Source organism: Vipera berus (assembly GCF_964194415.1).
Source record: "Vipera berus genome assembly, chromosome: 11".
NCBI classification, from domain to species: domain Eukaryota; kingdom Metazoa; phylum Chordata; class Lepidosauria; order Squamata; family Viperidae; genus Vipera; species Vipera berus.
This window is the reverse complement of record NC_138214.1, coordinates 16,518,957-16,539,912: the sequence shown is the minus strand read 5'-3', so window position 1 is coordinate 16,539,912 and position 20,956 is coordinate 16,518,957. Positions and strand designations below refer to the sequence as shown.

General features: G+C 41.7%; 1 protein-coding gene across 1 annotated transcript; it reads right to left on the bottom strand.

Annotated features, from left to right (window-relative positions):
* Positions 1-1,169: 1,169 nt before the first annotated feature.
* CDX4 (caudal type homeobox 4) lies at positions 1,170-17,601 on the bottom strand (the record flags this gene model as incomplete). The annotated part of the gene is made up of 3 exons (XM_081336441.1): positions 17,178-17,601; positions 3,227-3,372; positions 1,170-1,433 (listed from the first exon to the last, which is right to left on the bottom strand). Exons 1-3 carry the CDS (start codon positions 17,578-17,580, stop codon positions 1,170-1,172), a joined length of 813 nt encoding a protein of 270 aa, XP_081192567.1. The 5' UTR covers positions 17,581-17,601.
* Positions 17,602-20,956: the final 3,355 nt, after the last annotated feature.

Below are 20,956 nucleotides of genomic sequence, written 5' to 3'. Positions count from 1 at the left end.
GCTGTTAAAAATTGGGCAATGTTTGAAAAGTGTACTACTTTTATAGTTAGACAGGAATCCGTCTCTGAAGACCTCTGGGGGAAAGCATTCTGGGTTAGGAATTTCAATTTAACGACGTGATTTTCAATAAGCCATAAAATAATAACTCTGGTTGATCAGCAAACTTGTTTAATGGCATCAGATATCTCTGTATTTTTGTGCATTGAAATTCAGCATTCAGATGAGCCGACCCCACACCAAAACAAATTGAATATTATGATTGATTAAAAAAAATAGTGCAAATTGGGCCCATTTGCGTCATGTACTTAACTTTTATAGTTTATATCACTGGTGGTGAAAGCAAGGACCTCTAAAGCAGGGGTCCTCAACCTTGGCAACTTTAAGACTTGTGGACTTCAACTCCCAGAATTCCTCAGCCAGCAAAGCTGACTAAGGAATTTTGAGAGTTGAAATCCACAAGTCTTAAAGTTGCCAAGGTTGAGGACCCCTGCTCTAAAGAATTCCAGAGCCTCACCTCCATCTTCTCAATCCCTAGATGAGTTCCTTTTCAAACAGACGTCATTCCCTCCCAACATATTTCTTTGTGTTAAAGACTAGAAACTTAGGGTATATCTATTTTAAAGAATAAAATATATATTTTAAAGAATAGAAAAGCTATGATTCACAGCAGGTTGTGCTTTCTTCCACATCAGATTCCAGCACTATCTCTCTTCTTCTGCAAAACAGGAGTTGTAGTAGGCCTAACCCTGACACTACGTTATGCTAGTGTGGTATTTCTTTTGACATGGTGTGTTCACCCTGTGACCCAGGAAAAATACAAAAGGAGAGGATGAAGTGGCGGCGTGTGAAATCTCCCAGTCTCCAATCAAACAAAGTGCAGGACCACCAGTACAGAAGCAGGATAGGTGTTCTGCTCCAGCCATTCCCGCTGCCTCCACCCAAAGCACAACTTTGCAACCCAGAGCTCGTGGTTTACCCTTCCCTCCCCGGATATCACAGGACCTCTTGTCCAAAATGGCTATGTGGTCACCAAGCTTTGGTGGAAAGTCCTCTGTCTTTGGCAAATGGCCGTGGGGAAGCCAGGTGTGGAAGTTGTAGTGCCAACAGCTCTGTTGGCTCCACTTGCAAAGGCCCTTGTGTTGTTGTGTTCTTGACTTGGCAGAAAGTCCTCACTGAGAGACCACAACTCGTGTAATCGTTCCGTTGTGCTGAAGGCCATTCATGGATAGAGGAAGAGGAGGAGGAGGAGGGGCTGGCGGTGGAAACAAAGTGCCCGCCATTTCTGAGTGAGTCTGTGGGTCATGAACTGGAATAGGGCTCAAGGAACCAGAGTCACTCTGGATGGAGGCCAGGCTGCCCCCATCAAAACTGGTCATTTTTTTCTTCATTAGTTTCCTTTCTTTGGCTCTGCGATTTTGGAACCAGATTTTCACCTGCAAGAGCAAAACAGAGGAGGGGAAAAAAAAAGAGTTCCCGTTACTTTACATTGGGAGATGCGGAAAGTCTTAAGCAATCCTAGGCTGCATTAACACACAGAGAGAGAATCAAGATCAATAAAGTGTTAGTACCGCTTTATAAAGCCTTGGTAAGGCCCCACTTGGAATACAGCATCCAGTTTTGGTCGCCACAATATAAAAAAGAGATGCTGAGACTCTGGAAAGAGTGCAGAGAAGAGCAACAAAGATGATTAGGGGGCTGGAGGCTAAAACATATGAAGGACAGTTGCAGGAATTGGGTATGTCTAGTCCAGGGGTAGGCAACCTTGGCTCTTTGATGACTCGTGGACTTCAGCTTCCAGAATTCCTGAGCCAGCATGGCTCAGCTTGGAAACCTCTCCCTTTCCCCTCAGCATGGCTGGCTCAGGAATTCTGGGAGTTGAAGTCCACGAGTCATAAACGAGCTGAGGTTGCCTACCCCTGGTCTAGTCTAATGAAAAGAAGGACCAGGGCTCACATGATACATATTTCCCAAAGCACCAAAAGGGAAGGCAAGGTACAAGGGATGGAAAGTTATCAAGCAGAGAAGCAACTTAGAACTAAGGAGAAATTTCCTGACAGTGAAAACAATCAACCAGTGGAGCACCTTGCCTTCAGAAGTTGTGGGTGCTCCATCACTGGAGGCTTTTAAGAAGAGACTGGACAACCATTTGTCTGAAATAGTATAGGGTGTCCTGCTTGAGCAAGGGGCTGGATTAAAAGACCTCCCAGGTCCCTTCCAATTCTGTTATTCTATGATTTCTGTGATTTATTCTTGACCTAACACCCCTTAGTGAAACTAGCCCCTAGGAAGGAAGTCAAGGCCAATACTGTGTCCCTGTAGAGAAATACAGGTAATCCTCAACTTAAGACCACAATCAAGCCCAACATTTCTGTCGCTAAGTGAGACATTTGTCAAGTGAGTTTTGCCCCATTTTACGACCTTTCTTGCCACAGTTGTTAAGTGAATCATTGCAAGTATCACGTTAGTGGCATGGTTGTTAAATGAATCTGGCTGCCCCCTTGTTGGAAGGAGCTTTTCAAAATCTGAGCGACCAAAAATCTGACACGGATGGGGGAAATATGCTGCTCGTAGCCATTCTAGGAAAAGCCCAGATTGCCTTGAATGTGCAATGGCCCTAATAAAGAGAATTTTTGTAAAAGGTAAAGGTTCCCCCGCACATGCGTGCTAGTCGTTTCCGACTCTAGGGGCCGGTGCTCATCTCCGTTTCAAAGCCGAAGAGCCAGCGCTTGTCCGAGGACGTCTCCGTGGTCATGTGGCCGGCATGACTAGACGCCAAAGGCGCACGGAACGCTGTTACCTTCCCACCGTAGAGGTCCCTATTTTTCTACTTGCATTTTTACGTGCTTTCGAACTGCTAGGTTGGCAGAAGCTGGGACGAGGAACAGGCGCTCACTCTGTTACGCGGCATTCGGGATTAGACCCGCCAAACTGCCGACCTTCTGATCGACAAGCTCAGCATCCTAACCCACTGAGCCACCGCGTCCCTTTTGTAGCTCAAGGCTAACCCTGGTGGTCTCTGAGCTTGTTGCTTTGTTGCTTTTCATGAGCCAGCTAGGTGACATCATTAGTGCTAGCAGACACATCTGCAAGAAAATGGCCAAGCTCAGAGAGAGCGCCAAGGACCTCAGGGGATGTTCGCTCCATGTTTTCCCCACCCACCCAAGTGGTCCTCTGCTCTGAATTGGACGGAAGCCCTGACACATACGCAGGTGGGCAGATGCTCTACCTGTCTCTCCGAAAGCCTCAGATTTGCAGCGAGTTCAGACTTCCTTCGGATGGTGATATATCTGTTGTAGTGAAACTCCTTCTCTAGTTCTAACCTCTGATGATCTGTGTACACCACCCGGTACTTCTCTCTTGTTCTTGTTTTACCTGTTGAAAACAGAAAGGAAGAAAAGTTTGCATTTGCTCCTGAAATCATGAACGTGTCTAATCCAGGCTTTGGCTAAACCAAATAACGAAGACACACATATGCTAAAAAATACTAACACGCCTACTTTTGCTAAGCCTGTTTTCCACGCAGAATTATAAATAATACCATTTATGAAAAATTACTATTCATTCTTTATATTACTATGAAGAATAAATGTACTGTATGTCAGTGTACTGTGTGTACAGTGAGGGTTTATGCACCGGAGACTATTTCCTTGTGTGTTCAATCACACTTGGCCAGTAAAGAATATTCCAATTCCAATATAAATAATACTATTTACAAAGCACCTCTGGTCTAATTCTTATGCTTCAAAAATGATTTGGAAGCAGTCCTTTAGACTTTGTATGAACCCAGCATCTCACTGCTACTCATTAAAGCAGCTCCTTTGTTTTAGGGCCTCTATGCAAGCTTATAAAAACAAGCTGCGGCTTTAAAAGTGACATTCATGGAATGAGTTGGTTTCTCAAAACAGAGGTTGCTGATCTCTCACCCCTGAAGGATTCCTGGCAAAAGTCAGGTTGCCTTAAGAAATGGCAGAGAGAGAGGCCACAACTGCATGAGAACAGAGTTCTTTTCAATCATTTTTAAAGTGTGCATATAACCATACTGGCTGGGTCAGGGATAGGAAAGCATATTCAAGCATATTTTGGTTTTGCTCTGCAAGCATCCTTACCCATAACTTCCCAAACCGTTAAAAGCTTGCAAAAACATTTGCTAGTTCATCTGCAAATACTGATTGTGGTAGGTTTCTACAGACAGGCAAGAAAGAAGTAGATTGTGGCCAACAGTAACCATTACAAGGCCATCGGAATTTAGATGGGCAGACATTTTGTGCTGGAAATATTAGCCATGCATGAATTTGTTCCTGGCCTGTAAACATGTCATTTTTCACTAAACCTGAAGGGCAATGGAAGTCTTTCTCAGGCTGATCATCTTCAGAAGTTTTAGGTCACATCTCCATCCCTTTTGGTTTACGGGAATGATGGAGACAGTCCAGAATACTGAAAGGTCCACCCCAAAACAAGGCAAAAAAACCCACAAAAGCTTAACTGGCCAGAACCTGTTGGGCACTCCCTGAATTTACCAGCACACTGAATTTTTGTAGGACTGATGCTTATGTCCCCCGATTTCCCTTAGTTTGCTTAGAGAGGATTTCCTCTTCTTTTTTTTTTATAGAAGGCCAAGTTGCTATCACGTTGAACTTGTTTCTGATGACTTGATGGAAATAGAAATACAACGTATTTTTCTTGACAATAAGAGGGTACAATAGGCAGCTGTACATTAGGAGAGTGATCTAGGCAACCAGAAACCCAAAGATAAATATAAGTAGAGGGAAGATAAGCCATGAGTTGGGATCTTTTGCTTAAACGTCCTACCTTTTGAAAGTAACAATAGATGTGAGCCTTACTATGAACGATTGTATTTATAGGAATTCCATTTTGTTCATACGTCAGAATTACAGATATCTTTTAGAAAGAGAAATAGGCTTTGATTGTTTACCTTTGGGGAAAATGACCAAACCGATAACATCTTGAGAACGTAATTTTGGTTTCAGTAATTTTCACAAAGCAGCACAAATGATCTGCCGCTGAAATAGCCTTCTTCTGCTTGGTACTCTACAGACATAGGCATCTGGTTGATACCATGTATATCACAACAACATTACACAAATAACATGCACAAAGCACCAGAAAGGGAAACAACAACAACCCCCAAACCTCTTAAAAGTTCTTCATTTTAAAAACAGAAGAATGAAACAGGCATTGGAACAGAGGCTGGGAAGTAGAATATGAGAATATATGAAGGCTAAAAAGAATAGATATTTTTTTTAGTGAGATGTGAGAAGTAAGTAGGGAAGGAGAGGTGGTGTGTGTACCCTGGACTGGAATGTGTAATGGGAATTTGTTAAAGGAATGATTGGAAGACCCATTTAAAGGGGTCTTTTGTAATCAGTGAGAATCAGGTTGTTGACTCTCGAACAAAACAACTTGCCAGGTGTTTTAAAACCGAGACCTGTTTTAAGGATGCTCCAGTTATTCTGGCGGTCTGAGGCTCCGCCTTGCTCTTCAGAGTGGGAGGTTGGTGGAGCAGATTTCCCCTTGGCCATAAAATTCAGAGCATTTTTTCGGAACACAATAAAAGGGCCTCTTTATTTGCTGTGAAAACCACCAGTCTTTCCGGCAATATAACTGCTACAGAAAAGGAGCAGAAGCCAGGATGCATATCAAAGCCCCCCATTCCCTCCCCCCCCAAAGAAAAAGTGTCAAAAGAAGGTCTGTTGCTTGATATGGCAAATCAGCCCCTGGTCTGAAGACAATGGAAGAGAGGTTCCTGAACCTCACACAACTAGTTTATAAAGAAAATACATTAACATTCAGATTGCCCCTGGTTTTCCCTGTCTTCTCTGCTTGAGCCTAGCTCCTGTTTTATTTACACCAGGACCGGCATCTTCCTGGTCACAGGAATTTGTGAATTTGTCCACGTCTGTGAATTCAGCGGGACCCCAAAGTCAGCTGAGCTCTGCCTCCCCGTTTGGAAATTCCATCCCTTTCCAGTTCCATCCAGGCGAGAAGGAGCTTCAAAGGGTTGAGGAGAGCCTTCACCAGCCTGGCCTCTTCTAGGTGGGCTCCACTAAGATGAGGGAGAAGCTTCCCTGGAGAAGAACGCCAAGTGGAAAGAGGAAGCCAAATGGGACAAGGTCTTGAAGGCAACCCAGGATGAGGGATATTGTGGCTCTGACATCTGCTAGGCTGGGGAAGGCTAAGCTGCCCCAGACAAGATTTTGAAAAGAGCTGAGCATACTTTTTTGAGGGGTCCATGATGCTGTCTCAGCTTGGTTGTTTTCTTGCAGACATTTCATTACCCAAACTAGGGAACATCACCTATGCATGGATGATATTAGCTAGGTTGGGCAATGAAACATCTGCAAAACAAAAAAAAAAAACAAAAACAAAAAACAAACAAACCCAACCAAACTCGGAGACCACCAAGGATTCCTCATTTCAGCCCTGAGCTACAAATATTCTCCTTTATCAATTCCCACAGAAGGTACAAGCTTTAAGAGGGCTGTTTGGGCATCTTCCATCCATCTCTTAGTCAATGTTGATAAAATGATTCCGACAGCAATATTGAAATTTAGCCAAGCTTTCTTTTAACCTGCGACTCCAAATGTGGTTTAGGCTTTGCATCGTTAATGTTTATTTTCCCCGAAAGACAGCTTACGTATATGGGATTCAACGTTTTGTTTCATGGCTAGACCTTCATAATCCTTCTCTCAGTTCACATTTCTCAACACTTTTGATGAGTCTCTACCCTGATAGGGCAACATTATTTTATTTCTGCCACTTCTTTCCACATCATATGCATTTGTAATGTCAAATTAAATAATAAAATGGTTGCTTTATCTCTTATTCCTGAGTTGTAGCACACACAAGGGGCACCAACTCCGTTCCAATCCATAGAAGCAGTACAGAATGAATTCCCTGTTTGATGTCTTTGTGTTAAAAGAGTTAAAACTCCATGGAAGTTACTATTGTCTCTTCTAACAGCTGCCAAGTAAAAACATCTTGACTGTTGAACTGGTTGTCTATCTGCTGCTAAGAGCAACTGGAAAGAGAATTTGGTGCAGTGGTGGGATTCAAATATGTGAACAACTGCTTGCTTCTCTGTGTGGATGCTGATTCCAGTAGGCCTGGGCAACAAAAAAATAGCAACCAGTTCTGCCGAACTGGTGCAAACTGGCTGGATCGCACCACTGGTTTGATGTAGTACTGAAGACACTGGGCCAGATCTAGGTGGAGATCTCCACCCTCATCCGTGAAAACATATTTGGTAGCTTTTAAGCAAGTCAACCCAAAACATCTCTCTGAACTGTTGCTGTCAGGAAAGAAATAATAATAAGCCAAATCAAAATTAAATTAGTTGGGTATTTCCCCCCCATTCTAATTTTCACTTAAATGCTTGGTAAGATATTCATAGAATCTTAGTATTCTGTAAAATTTCATTCATGATTTTTTTAAACTGGGTGTTGGCCAGGACTGCCTGGCAATCAAAAAGTGTCTGGTGTTTTGGTGTGTTCATGTTGTTTTAGAAAATTATCTCAAGCTCTGACAATAATCCTATCAGGCAGGACACTACTGTGACAAGCAACAGGGAGAAATCAGAACTATTTAACTCGTTTTTTGCATCTGTCTTTACACAAAGGGGAAAAACAGTCCAACCTACCAAAACCAGTGCCATAAAAAACACAATAGAAACGCAAGTTAAGATAGGCAAGAAAATGGTAAGTGAGCACCTGTCCAGCCTAGATGAGTTCAAATCACCAGGACCAGATGGATTACACCCCAAGGTTCTCAAGGAACTGGCAGACGTGATCTCAGAACCACTGAACTATATTTTTCAAAGATCCTGGAGCACTGGGGAACTACCAGAGGACTGGAAGAGAGCTGATGTAGTTCCCATCTTCAAAAAAGGGGAAAAAATAGATCCAGGAAACTACAGACCTATCAGCCTGACCTCAATACCTGGGAAGATTCTGGAAAAGATAATCAAACAACAAATCAGCGAACACCTTGATGCTAACAAAGTTATCATTAAAAGCCAACATGGGTTTGTCAAAAACAGATCATGCCAGACAAATCTTATTGCATTCTTTGACCAAGTGACAAAACTAGTGGACCAGAGGAATGCTGTAGATATAATTTACTTGGACTTCAGTAAGGCATTTGATAAAGTAGATCACAACCTACTACTTGATAAGATAGAAAAATGTGGGTTAGATAGCATCACCACCAGATGGATTCGTAGCTGGCTGACAGGCCATACTCAGCGTGTAGTCCTCAATGGAACCGCATCTACATGGAAGGAAGTGTGTAGTGGGGTGCCCCAGGGCTCTGTTCTGGGCCCAGTGCTCTTCAACATCTTCATCAACGATTTGGATGAGGGGATAGATGGGGAACTCATCAAATTTGCAGACGACACCAAGCTGGCAGGAATAGCCAATACTCCAGAAGATAGGCTTAAGATACAGGAGGATCTGGACAGACTCGAACACTGGGCACTATCTAACAAAATGAAATTCAATTGTGAAAAAAGTAAGGTTCTACATTTAGGCAGGAAAAATCAAATGCACAGGTATAGTATAGGTGGTACCTTGCTCAATAGTAGTAACTGTGAGAGAGATCTCGGAGTCCTAGTGGACAATCACTTAAATATGAGCCAGCAGTGTGCTGCAGCTGCCAAAAAAGCCCAACACAGTGCTAGGCTGCATTAACAGAGGGATAGAATCAAGATCACGTGAAGTACTAATATCACTTTACAATGCCTTGGTAAGGCCACACCTGGAATACTGCATCCAGTTTTGGTCACCACGATGTAAAAAAGATGTCGAGACTCTAGAAAGGGTACAGAGAAGAGCAACGAAGATGATTGGGGGACTGGAGGCTAAAACATATAGGGAACGGTTGCTGGAATTGGGTATGTGTAGTTTAACGAAGAGAAGGGTGAGGGGTGACATGATAGCAGTGTTCCAATATCTCAGGGGCTGCCACAAAGAAGAGGGAGTCAAGCTATTCTCCAGAGCACCTGAAAGCAGGACAAGAAGCAATGGATGGAAACTAGTCAAGGAGAGAAGCAACCTAGAACTAAGGAGAAACTTCCTGACAGTTAGAACAATTAACCAGTGGAACAACCTGCTTCCGGAAGCTGTGAATGCTCCAACACTGGAAGTTTTTAAGAAGAGACTGGCCAGCCATTTGTCTGAAATGGTATAGGGTTTCCTGCCTGAGCAGCGGGTTGGACTAGATGACCTCCAAGGTCCCTTCCAACTTATTATTATTATTTATTACTGAATTTTGCATGGAATTTATCCTTTTAGAGAGAATTCTAAAATCATTAGAATAAGATCTGAATGTGGATTTTTTTACAATGTATACGTACTGTTCATTTCTCATTTGTTATTCCACTTTTTACCTACTAGATGTATAAGATGATTAATGCAAAAATTAAAAAAATATCACAAATGTTCAGATATAGAAGAACTGTAGAATAATGTAGTGCAAAATATCCCAGGGTTATGTCTGATAAAATACATTATTGGCTAAGATTATGAGCTCCAAGGTACAAATAGCCAATTTCGAATTTAGATTGATCATGGATTGCAATAAAGTTCTCTCTTCTCTTCTCTTCTCTTCTCTTCTCTTCTCTTCTCTTCTCTTCTCTTCTCTTCTCTTCTCTTCTCTTCTCTTCTCTTCTCTTCTCTCTCCTACTCTACTCTTCTCTTCTCTCTCCTACTCTGCTTTTTCCTACTCTATTCTACTCTACTCTACCTTCTCATTTTAAATGACTGGGATTACACACCATGAGTTTTGTTTGGGTTTGGCTTAGTGTGTTGTATGAATCTAGATTTGGTGGCTTGAAGGCTTGTAAACCAACAGCTAAGTCAATGAAGAGACAAATCATGTCTGTCTAATCATGTCTATTCTATGAAACATACTAAATCTAGAAGCTCTTTTTAAAGGCTATGACTTAATCCTTGGGCAGGAAAAGGTTCCTGTTGAAGTAAAATCAGGCAGGTATCTGGCTTGTTCTTTTCTCTCACCCATGAGAAAAGGTTCCTACTCAAAGGAATTACTGTTTGGTATTGTTCACCTGGCCAGTTTCAGAGATTTTGAGTGAATTATGATGAACTTCAGAAATCAAATCACCATCTGTGCTGGAGGACTGAAGTGAGGATACCAGGCCGGAGAACATGGTTTTAAGTTGTGAAGGTGCTGTTGCTAAAAACTGGGTACCCACCTTCCTCTCCTAAGGCCTTCAAAGGTTCTTCATGCGCTGGAGCCTGTTTTGTGGAGAGTTAATCTGCACTGGGAGAAACTTCCGAAAACTGTGAATGCACAACTTTGCATATAGTGACAGTGTAATCAAGATTTCAGAGGACAGTTAGACTACAATGCTCAGAATTCACAGGCCTGCAGCACTGAGAAAGGTTTCTGGGAGTTGTAGTTCAACACCTCTGGAAGACACTGGTTCAGAGAAATCTAGTTTAATACTCCAATGTGGGATAATGGTTCAGGTGATGGACCAGGGTTCAGATCTACCTTCAGGGGTGGGTTCTCAGTGGCTGATGTACAGGCACTCCCTCTCAGCTGAGCCCACCTCACAGGCTTATTTTATGGGGATAGAATGGAATTTCCCACTGAAATGAAAATATACAAATGGATCATAGAATCATATCTGAGCTGTAGCCAGCTGGTCACTTGCAAATGTATAAATCCTTCCGTTCCCCACCATCCAGTCAGAGCTGAAGAAGCTTCTTGAAGGAGAGGCAAAACGTCTTCAAAGAAAAGCAAGAAAGTCCAGTCGCCTCCTGAAAAAGCACCTTTGGGATAACTATGACCTGAATGACTGAGAATCTAATCTCCATAGACGTTACTCCACAGCAAAGTTTTAACCACCTTTCTACAGCTTTGGATGCACCTGTATCTATTGAGGGAAAAAACAACCAAGGGGAAAAACAGGTGTCGCTGGGAACAATCCAAAGGCAAGTCAGAACAAGATGGGGTGGCATCATGACCTTGTGGTTGTTTTGGTTTAAATAACTCCCCCAATGAATTTGAGGGTGGGGGAGAGCAAAGAAAGGTTTTGGAGAAAAGCTTGACTTCATTGCTGAAGTCCTTTGCTTACCTACATGCAATCTAACTCTAACCTTATGCTTACGTCAGGTTAAGAATGAGCAACGGTTTCATCTTATCTCAGTGCCTGTCCTCCTTGAGAATAACAGAGTTGGAAGGGACTTTGGAGGTCCTCTAGTCCAACCCCTGCCCAAGAAGGAAACCCTAGCCTAGGCCATTCCAGGCAAATAGCTGTCCAATCTCTTCTTAAAAAACTTCCAGTGATGGAACACCCAGATCTTCTGGAGGAAAGCCATTCCACTGATTGTTCTCACTCTTAGGAAATTTCTCCTTAGTTCTAGGTTGGATCTCCCCTTAATAATCTTCCATCCATTACTTCTTTTCCTGCCCTCAGCTGCTTCCTCCCCTCCTCCTTTGTTTTTGGTCCATTATAGTCAGCAGCCTAGAAAAACTCATGAACTCATGTGTAACTGGTTTATTTGGCTACCTTGCATGACAAGCATTGTCCATCTAATCATTTCAAATTGGGAGTTGCCACAAAGAAAAGGGGGTGTGTCAAGCTATTCTCCAAAGCACCTGAAGGCAGGACAAGAAGCAACGGATGGAAACTAGTCAAGGAGAGAAGCAACCTAGAACCAAGGAGAAATTTCCTGACAGTTAGAACAATTAATCAGTAGAACAACCTGCCTCCAAAAGTTGTGAATGCTCCAACACTGGAAGTTTTAAAGAAGAGACTGGACAACCATTTGTCTGAAATGGTATAGGGTTTCCTGCCCGAGCAATGGGTTGGAATAGATGACCTCCAAGGTCCCTTCCAATTCTATTCTATTCTATTCTATTCTATTCTATTCTATTCTATTATTCTATTCTATTCTATTCTATTCTATTCTATTCTATTCTATTCTATTCTATTCTATTCTATTCTATTCTATTCTATTCTATTCTATTCTATTCTATTCTGTTCCATTCTTATTATTCTGTTCTATTCTAATTCTAATTCTAATTCTAATTCTAATTCTAATTCTAATTCTAATTCTAATTCTAATTCTAATTCTAATTCTAATCCTTATTCTATTCTATTCTATTCTATTCTATTCTATTCTATTCTATTCTATTCTATTCTATTCTATTCTATTCTATTCTATTCTATTCCATTCTTATTATTCTGTTCTATTCTAATTCTAATTCTAATTCTAATTCTAATTCTAATTCTAATCCATTCTATTCTATTCTATTCTATTCTATTCTATTCTATTCTATTCTATTCTATTCTATTCTATTCTATTCTATTCTATTCTATTCTATTCTATTCTATTCTGTTCCATTCTTATTATTCTGTTCAATTCTAATTCTAATTCTATTCTATTCTATTCTATTCTATTCTATTCTATTCTATTCTATTCTATTCTATTCTATTCTATTCTATTCTTATTCTATTCTATTCTATTCTATTCTATTCTATTCTATTCTATTCTATTCCATTCCATTCCATTCCATTCCATTCCATTCTTATTATTCTGTTCTATTCTAATTCTAATTCTAATTCTAATTCTAATTCTAATTCTAATTCTAATTCTAATTCTAATTCTAATTCTAATTCTAATTCTAATTCTATTCTATTCTATTCCAGTCCAGTCCAGTCTGTTCTGTTCTAAACATGGAAGTGTATCTTAGATGGGACTTCCCTTTTAGGGGGGAGGGGTGGTTTGGAACAATTGGTTCTCACTGTTCCCACCCAAATGGCCCTGAGAGCACCAATAACAAAATACAATGATAAAGGGGAGAAGAGTTAAAAAAACACTACTAAGCTAATATTTGCAATGGCATTTCAGTCTGTTTCCTAACTGTTTCTCTTGTCAAAATATTTTTTGCTCCAAGAAAAATCTGTCTGTGGGCAGGTCAAGAGTGTTTGGAAGTCAGCCTGAAACTTTTGAATCTAACATCTGTCCTCGCAGTGGAGCAGCTGGCATGGTGGGTGCTAAATAAGCCTTCAGAAGCAACTGAATGTCTCAGCAAAGCTTGGCCATCTGCCATGTATGCAACTATAGGAGGAACTTTATGGTCCATCTCCAAACAACGGTATTTCCAGGGTGTTTTGCCATCCTTGAAAAGTCTGCATTATCATCAAAACAATACCTTACGAATGTCCTCCTTGTAGGTCACCGTGAGACTTGTCATAAACAATTGTGTATTTTTATCACGGTTTGTTGAACAGACCACAACTTTTTAGCAACACACATAGCCCAATCCAAGCAAACCACATTCCTGCTTAATGGAAGGCATGTATCCAGCCAAAGTTAGGCCAAAATGTGCATTCTTCCTCTCTTCAAAAAGATGTGAGCTGCTTAGAGAAGAGCAGTGGAAGGATCCCAGATATGGAATCAGCCCTTCTTCTCTGAAAAGCACTTTTTTTTCAGTTTAGAAAAACAAACCCAGTCTAGCCTAGGACAGAGGTTCATAAAATGGTGTTAAGATGTTTGTCTTGCTCTCCTGCATATTAAGACTGGGACGAATTGTCAGAGCAATTTATTGGCAGCTGGGTTGAGGACCTACAGTATGTAAGACAGCCCATGTCCCTAGGCCAGGGGTAGGCAACCTTGGCTCTTTTATGACTCGTGGACTTCAACTCCCAGAATTCCTGAGCCAGCCATGGCTCAGCTTGGAAACCTCTCCCTTTCCCCTCAGTGTGGCTGGCTCAGGAATTCTGGGAGTTGAAGTCCACGAGTCATAAAGCGGCCTAGGCCTAGGCCAGGGGTAGGCAACCTTGGCTCTTTTATGACTTGTGGACTTCAACTCCCAGAATTCCTGAGCCATCCCAAGGTTGCCTTCCCCTGGCCTAAGCTTTGGATCTCATTCCCTCAATAGGTCATCAACCAGGAAGGCTTTGGAAAGTACATTCTACCTATTCATGAAGGGAGACAGGTAAATGGGCTTGAACAATGGTTAACAAACATAACATCCACAGCTGAAGATGGCAGAGCTCGGCTTGGTAAGAGAAAGGAGTAAGACATATTCTAGTCATGAACCCACTTGCTCTGGTTGAAGGCAGGGCTTGAAGGAAGGCTTATGGTCCAGGTAGCTAGATGCTAAGAGCTTCACCAGAATTAGCTGTGAGGCTAAAAGCATGACTACTAACCCCTTGGATTTCATATGATGAGACCGGACCACAATGTGTATTTATTTGGATCAGTATTGAGGACATTTTCCAGTATTCCAGAGATGACTAGGAGGAACAACTGTCTCTCTGGGCTTGTTAACATTCTTATTCAAAGCTCTTCTCTGTCTGCTGCAACACAAAAGTTGGGCCTCCAGACGCACAAGGAAATAAATTCTTATTTAGTTAGACCTTCTCCCATCTAGAGCCTTTCAAAGATGTGGCCCATCAGCTTCACCACCCACCCACAGGAGTCACAGCCTTACATTTTCAAGAAATATAACAATGGTACATTCTGTTAGTCAAAAACCCTCCTTTTGATGCGTTCACATCATGCTAAACACAAGTGCACTCACTCTTCACCAAACAAACCATCTTTACCTTCAAGGAAATGATTCAAACAAGATGCTAACAGAAAGGTTGAGTTCCCCCAATATAGTGAAACACAAGCTATGTAGCCCTGTTTTAGAGATTGTGTGAATCCAGAGGTTCTGCCGTAGCCTCCTCTGGATGCAGTTCTCAGAACCATAAAACCCATACTAGCTGGGAATTCTGGGACTGCAGTCTGAAAGGGCCAGAGAAGGCCAAGTCAAGAAAGGGAATTCAATTATATAGGCAAGTTGTGAACTAGATGCTGCTCTGTCTGTCTGTCTGTCCATTTATCCATTCACACATGTATCTAGGATACTATCAATTGGCTAAATGTATTAGGGATTTCTATAGGCCATCTTTGGGTAACTTAATTCAAACCAGGGTTTTACTTCTTGTTATCTGCAGACCCCACCATCTTACCCTATTTGATTTATATGAGAAATTGGAGAGCCACTGTTAAAAACAGCGAGTTCTCTAAGTCTTTTTTTTATTCAGCTCTCAAGAAAAATGTTTAAATATTTATTTATAAGGGTTAGTTAGAAACTAATTTGCCTTGAAAATTGCCAGTTTTTGTTCATAATCCCGACATAGTTTATTGCTTTACAACAGTGTTTTTCAAACTGGGCAACTTTACGATGTGTGGAGCCGAAGTTCCAGAATTGTCCAGCCCCACAACTCCACACATCTTAAAGTTGCCAAACCTCTCATCTACCTCAAGGTGACTACATTGGAAGTTCTGCAAATCCTTTTTTAACACAAATAAAAAACTAGAGATGAGAGACAAGACCAAGGCACAGGTAACACACAACAGTCTTTGCTAACCCTTTCCGCCCCCCACTCGAATTCCTTCAAATGTCTCTAGAATACTATAATCAAAGTTTCCAAATGGGAGGGAGGATATGAATTCTGGATATAGTAGCTCAAGGCATCTTAAGAAGTGTCACATTTAGCGTATTTGATCAAAACCTGTGAATTTATAAAACTCACATTGTGCTGAATCTTATTTAACAATCACAAGTGTTGTGGTTCTCGTCCTACTTTGAACTATGAACTCACCAAACAGCCTGGGGCCACACAACAAATTCAACTGGATATTTTTTTTTACTACCGTGACTAAATCTTATGTAGCATATTACATGATATGAAGACAGGTAGAGTCTTATGGAGACCTATTGCTAACTTATTAAAATATACTAATGTATTAATATGACATTATTTGCATCTGACTAGTTGGTTGGTGAAATATTTGCAAGCAAATAACAAACCTCATCCCCAAGGACTCCACAGCTCAGCCCCGAGCTACATCTATTCTATATGTTAACATTAGCGTTCGTGCAGCTCTAACTAATTCTCTTATACCTGCTCTCGTTTTAGCATCAAGGGAGACAATTTTTCAGAATCTCGGAGGTGCATTTTATAAAATCATATGCAATTTCTTTCTCCTGCCCTCTTGGTTAAATCCATTGTGATTAGCATACTGGAGATCAAAGGTGTTTTTCTCCTTAAGATTCCTGCATTCTGAGGGGCATCTTTAGCCTGCTATGCAAGTGATCCTTTTATCCGGAGCATCCATTTGAAATGTTAATGGTGGTTAGCCTGAAAGTGAACCCAGGTGAGTAGGATCCTTGCTGCAGAAGTCCCTCTTTCGATGCGTGCAAGCCTTGCTCCTTAAAATGCCAGTTTGGTTCTGCTGTCATGCAAATAAATTTTAAGAGGTGTAAAGTTCACCATTCTGGGTTGATTTCAAGGGCAGGGGGCTGAGGCAGACTCACAGGTATTGTATTTAGAGGAAGAAGCTGGGAAATAAAAGAGAGGATTCGTAGGGGTCCTCTACGCTCCGTGGGCTTGCTTGTTTTCTGGCAGACCTTTCGTTATCCAAACCAGGTAACATCATCCCTGCTAATAAGGCTACCTAGTTTGGGTAATGAAACATCTGCAAGGAAACAACCAAGCTCAGAGAGCACCGCCGAGGACCCCCCCCCCCCAGCTTTGAAATCAAGAGGATTTCGGTGAAGATTGCAATGTGCATTGCGTATGGCAGGAAAACAGTGTTGGTCTGCAGGAGTGCCACAATCGGTCTGCTAGCACTTTTTCCCTGACTTATTTGTGAGCTGCAACTCCCTTTATTTATCCGGTGCTGCCGGAAAAGGATTGTTTAGCCTCAAGCCAACCCAACCTTAATCATCAAGACATCCAAATCCTGACTTATTCAGGAGCCAAAGATCCCACTCGGTGCCACAGCAATTCTATCCCTTATCTTGTATCAGGAGCTGAAGGTGTGTTTCCCCCCCCCCCCAAAAAAAAATCAATTTCTTCCTCTTCCAACCCGTTTCTCCTTAATCACCCTTCCTCTTAAAGGAGCCCTTTTTAAAATGAATACATCATGTGATCATCTGCCGAGAGAACCAGATTATTGGGACAATAAATCACAGTTGAGGTTTCCAAAGCCCGATCAGAAGATGAGGAAGCCCCATTCCGGTTTGGTTTGGGATAATCTGTCCCTTTGGTTTCAGAAAGTGTCCAGCATGAGGAAAGACTCTTGGGGGTGGGTGGGTGGGCGAGGGGAGGATTTAGGCTGCCAACATACCTGTTGAAGTGGATTGGGCTGTTTTTCTCATCCATTCGTAGGAGCTGTGCCGCTGGTTGAGGGGAGGTGAATTTGCCTGGGAATTCATGGGGTCCAGAGAAGGTAAAGTCAGAGAACCAGCAGGATTCAGGGAACTGTAATCAGCAGAAGAGAAGGAGACTTGTCCAGGAGAAGACCTGTTGATCTGGGTGGAGGTCATGGTGCTGGAGGTTCCTGGGCCATAAGCACCCCAATCCTCCCTGGGCAGCCCGTAAGGTGTCCCCCAGGTCCCTGAAGCTTGTCCACGATTCTCCATACTTTGGGGATGATGGTATCCTATGTAATCTACATAAGGTGTGGAAGAAGGAAAGTTTTGTGCTGGTAGGTGGCTGCTGCCGTTGCATCGCACAGAACCCGGATACATCCTGGCTTCTTTTTCCAAACTATAACTGAGATAGATGAAGTTCATCCCCTGGCTTCTTCTTCTTGGCCAGGCATCCTGCTCCTTGGGGAGGGGGGGAGGGGAAGGCTGGTTTCACACACGTCCCTCTCTCTCTTTTTCAAGCCTAAACCTAGACTGGTTTTGCCAAAGATTCAGGAGGTGTCTTTACTACCCATCCTTGACAATAGGGTCCCTGGTGCTGGGCTAGCCGTGGATTGAGGTTCTGCCTAATGTCAAAGATAACTGGCTACTCCCAAACATTTGCATTCAAATGAAGGGTTGGTCCTCTTGCAACCCCACCTTACAGTTGGCTTGCTGATTTCTCATGGAGTCTTCCGGCCCTGGGCCAGGCGTGGAGGGATTCAGTGTGTTTGTTCTGGGAATCATGGAAACAACAAAGCACAACTAACTACAGGCTAAGACATAGTGTGATTTCTTTGATTTGGGATTATTTATTAGGTTTGTATGCCATCCATCTCATCTAGAGGCAATTCTGGGTGGCTTGCAAACATTCAAACCAGTATCCGTTAAAGGGATAAACCAATGAATCACAATAATAATGATAGTTTATCGGTAAACAATGGGAGGAAAAGGGAGCACAAAGATTAGCATTGTATGTAGGAATCCAGCCAATGTGGTTTGTAACTCATTGGTCATCATTGTAGGTGAGCTTTTAAACTTATTCAATATTCATCTGGTGAGTGGAGCCAGCCGTTCCTTCCAGATGTGATAGATCTTTATATCACAAAGAGCAAAAGCCTTTAATTCTAGACAGATGATCCTACGTTCAATTGCAATTAATGGAACAGCTCAACAGTTGAATGAACATGTGCATGGAAGGCATTTATCTGCAATTTCTTGAAAAGATGTCATAAAATTATTTTTAATGAAAGAAATAAGGAAGAATTTAAGGTACATGTGGCAGACAAAGCATGTGATTAAAAAAAACAAAACAAAGTTATAACACAAACCATTTCATCCTCTTCGTACTTCAGGGTTATAGCTGCTGATTTGTATTCTCCGAGGAGCTGGAGAAAAATATTGGGGTGTAAACTGTTTTGACACCCTTTCTTGATGAGCAACCAAAACATCATAAGAAGGGATGGGAAATAAATAAATAAATAAAAAATTCCCTTCAGGATGTGCTACTTAGTTGACTTTTGTGAATGACCTGTCACTTTTGAGGCAACTCTGTCTTAAAGAGGTGCAAAGTGTTTGAAGATTGCTTTTCTTTAAGCAGCAAGTCAAAAGAGTTTGAGATGTTTGTCTTCTGAATTTAGAGGCAACTTTTTAACTGTGTGGAGTGAATAGATTAGTTGTTTTCTGCTTTTTTATTTTTATTTTTTAAAAAAAATAAAGATTCCAACATCAGCTTGGAAAAGCTTTGGAATGGTTTTGATGATGTAGTTTCTGGAATAGCCTCACGTGAAGAATTAATTTATAGGTGGTACAGGCAGGTCCACGCTGGGAGACCAGAAATATAATATTTACTTGTGTGTTTTTCTGCCTTGTGTTGTTTTTAGTCCATTGAAGTCAGTGGTCCACTAATTGTGAAACCTAAACTATGTTTTTTTCTTTGTTGACTGCAAGACATTGATGGATCCGATCACTTCAAATATTAAATTATACTTTTGGCATTTGTGGCATTTGGTACAGTCCCCCTCCAACTCCCTAAAATTTATTCTTTATATACAGAATAAATGAATATGTTTCTGGTTGGAATTTCCTATTTTACCTTATAATCTGTGCTCTTTTATATAATTTATTTTTATTTATTTTAATTCCATTTATATCCCGCCCTTCTCCGAAGACTCAGGGCGGCTTACAAGCTTAGCAGTAGCCTTCATTCTATGTATATGCCTGCTTATTAGGGCTTTCACACACACCCCAAGCGGCATTATTACAAAGTCAGCTTAATTGCCCCCAACAATCTGGGTCCTGATAATGTCCTGATCGTTTAAATCAGGGGTGGCAACTTTAAGACCTGTGGACTTCAAATGGCTGGGGAATTCTGCCAGTTGAAGTCCGTAGTTCTTAAAGTTGCCAAGGTTGGACACCCCTGATTTAGACAGAGCATTTCCCTGTTTTTAGCAGAAACTGCCGCCGGTGTTGATGAAGGATAGGACAAATACTGGATTCACACATTCACACACATTTAGTTATGGTTTGGGTCTCCTTGGTCTGTCTGAGCTGGCTTGTTTTATTTTCAGATGTTTCATGACCCAAACTAGGTAACTTCATCAGTGCTAACGTTGCTAGTTTGGTCATGAAATGTCTGCAAGAAAACAAGCCAGCTCAGAGAGCACCAAAGACCCCTCACGTCAACCCTGAGCTACAAATATTCTCCTTGATTAGTTATAGTTTGTGTAACAAGCTTCAAATGGGCTAGGTTCATAATGGTGAGCCCTAGAGTCTGGTATAGCAGTCACAATGGGTTTGCACAATAACTCTAAGTTAAAACTAAAGAAACCCCATTTACCTTACCACAAAGAAGTTGTGGGAATATACCCACGTCAAGATACAAATTACTACACAGTGGAATTACCAACTTGGGAATGGAAGTAGAAATTGACTGGGATCCTGATCTGCTTCATTTAATGTGCTTCTCCATCTCTAAACCTTCATTTAGGACAAAGTGGATAACCATTGTATTACTGACTTACACAACTAGATGAATCTCCTAATTGTTTGTGCCTCCATACGTTGTGGGAACCCTGCCATAGTCTAGTATGTTGTCGGAACCGTTTAACAGCAGATTTTTAATACTTAGACGAGCAGAGCCATGTCAGTGAGCTGGAGAGACATATTGAAATTCGGCTATTAGGAAACCAAGTTTAGATGGACGAGAACCAAACAGGATTGATTTGGTAATGGTACTTTTGAAAAAGAGGTTAGAAATGTAGAAGGTTGCAAACTGTGTATCAGCAGTGATGATGAGGCTGCAGAAAGGAGCTAAATGTAGTTTCAGGTCACCCCAATAGAAGTGTAATTTCCAAACGACAGGCAATTCTTATTTCATGTTATTCCGCCTTGGCTACTGACAGCATCTTGACTATGCTGTCCAGCTAAGAAGGATTCAGAGAAATTAAGTCCTATGAAGAGAGATGGGAAGTTCAGGGCCTGTTTAACCCTGAGAATAATAGAATAACAGAGCTGAAAGAGATCCTGGAGGTCTTCTAGTTCAACCCCCTTCTCAAGCTGGAGAAAAGACGGCTGGGTGGGGATGTGTGTACTGGCCACGGTGTAACTGTAACCCTCCTTAATTCTTGTTAATTTCGGAGGACTTCAGGCAGGCAGGGGAGGAGAAAAGGTGTCCCCAAAATTGGAAGGGTCTGGTGGGCATTCTTGCTTAGTATAT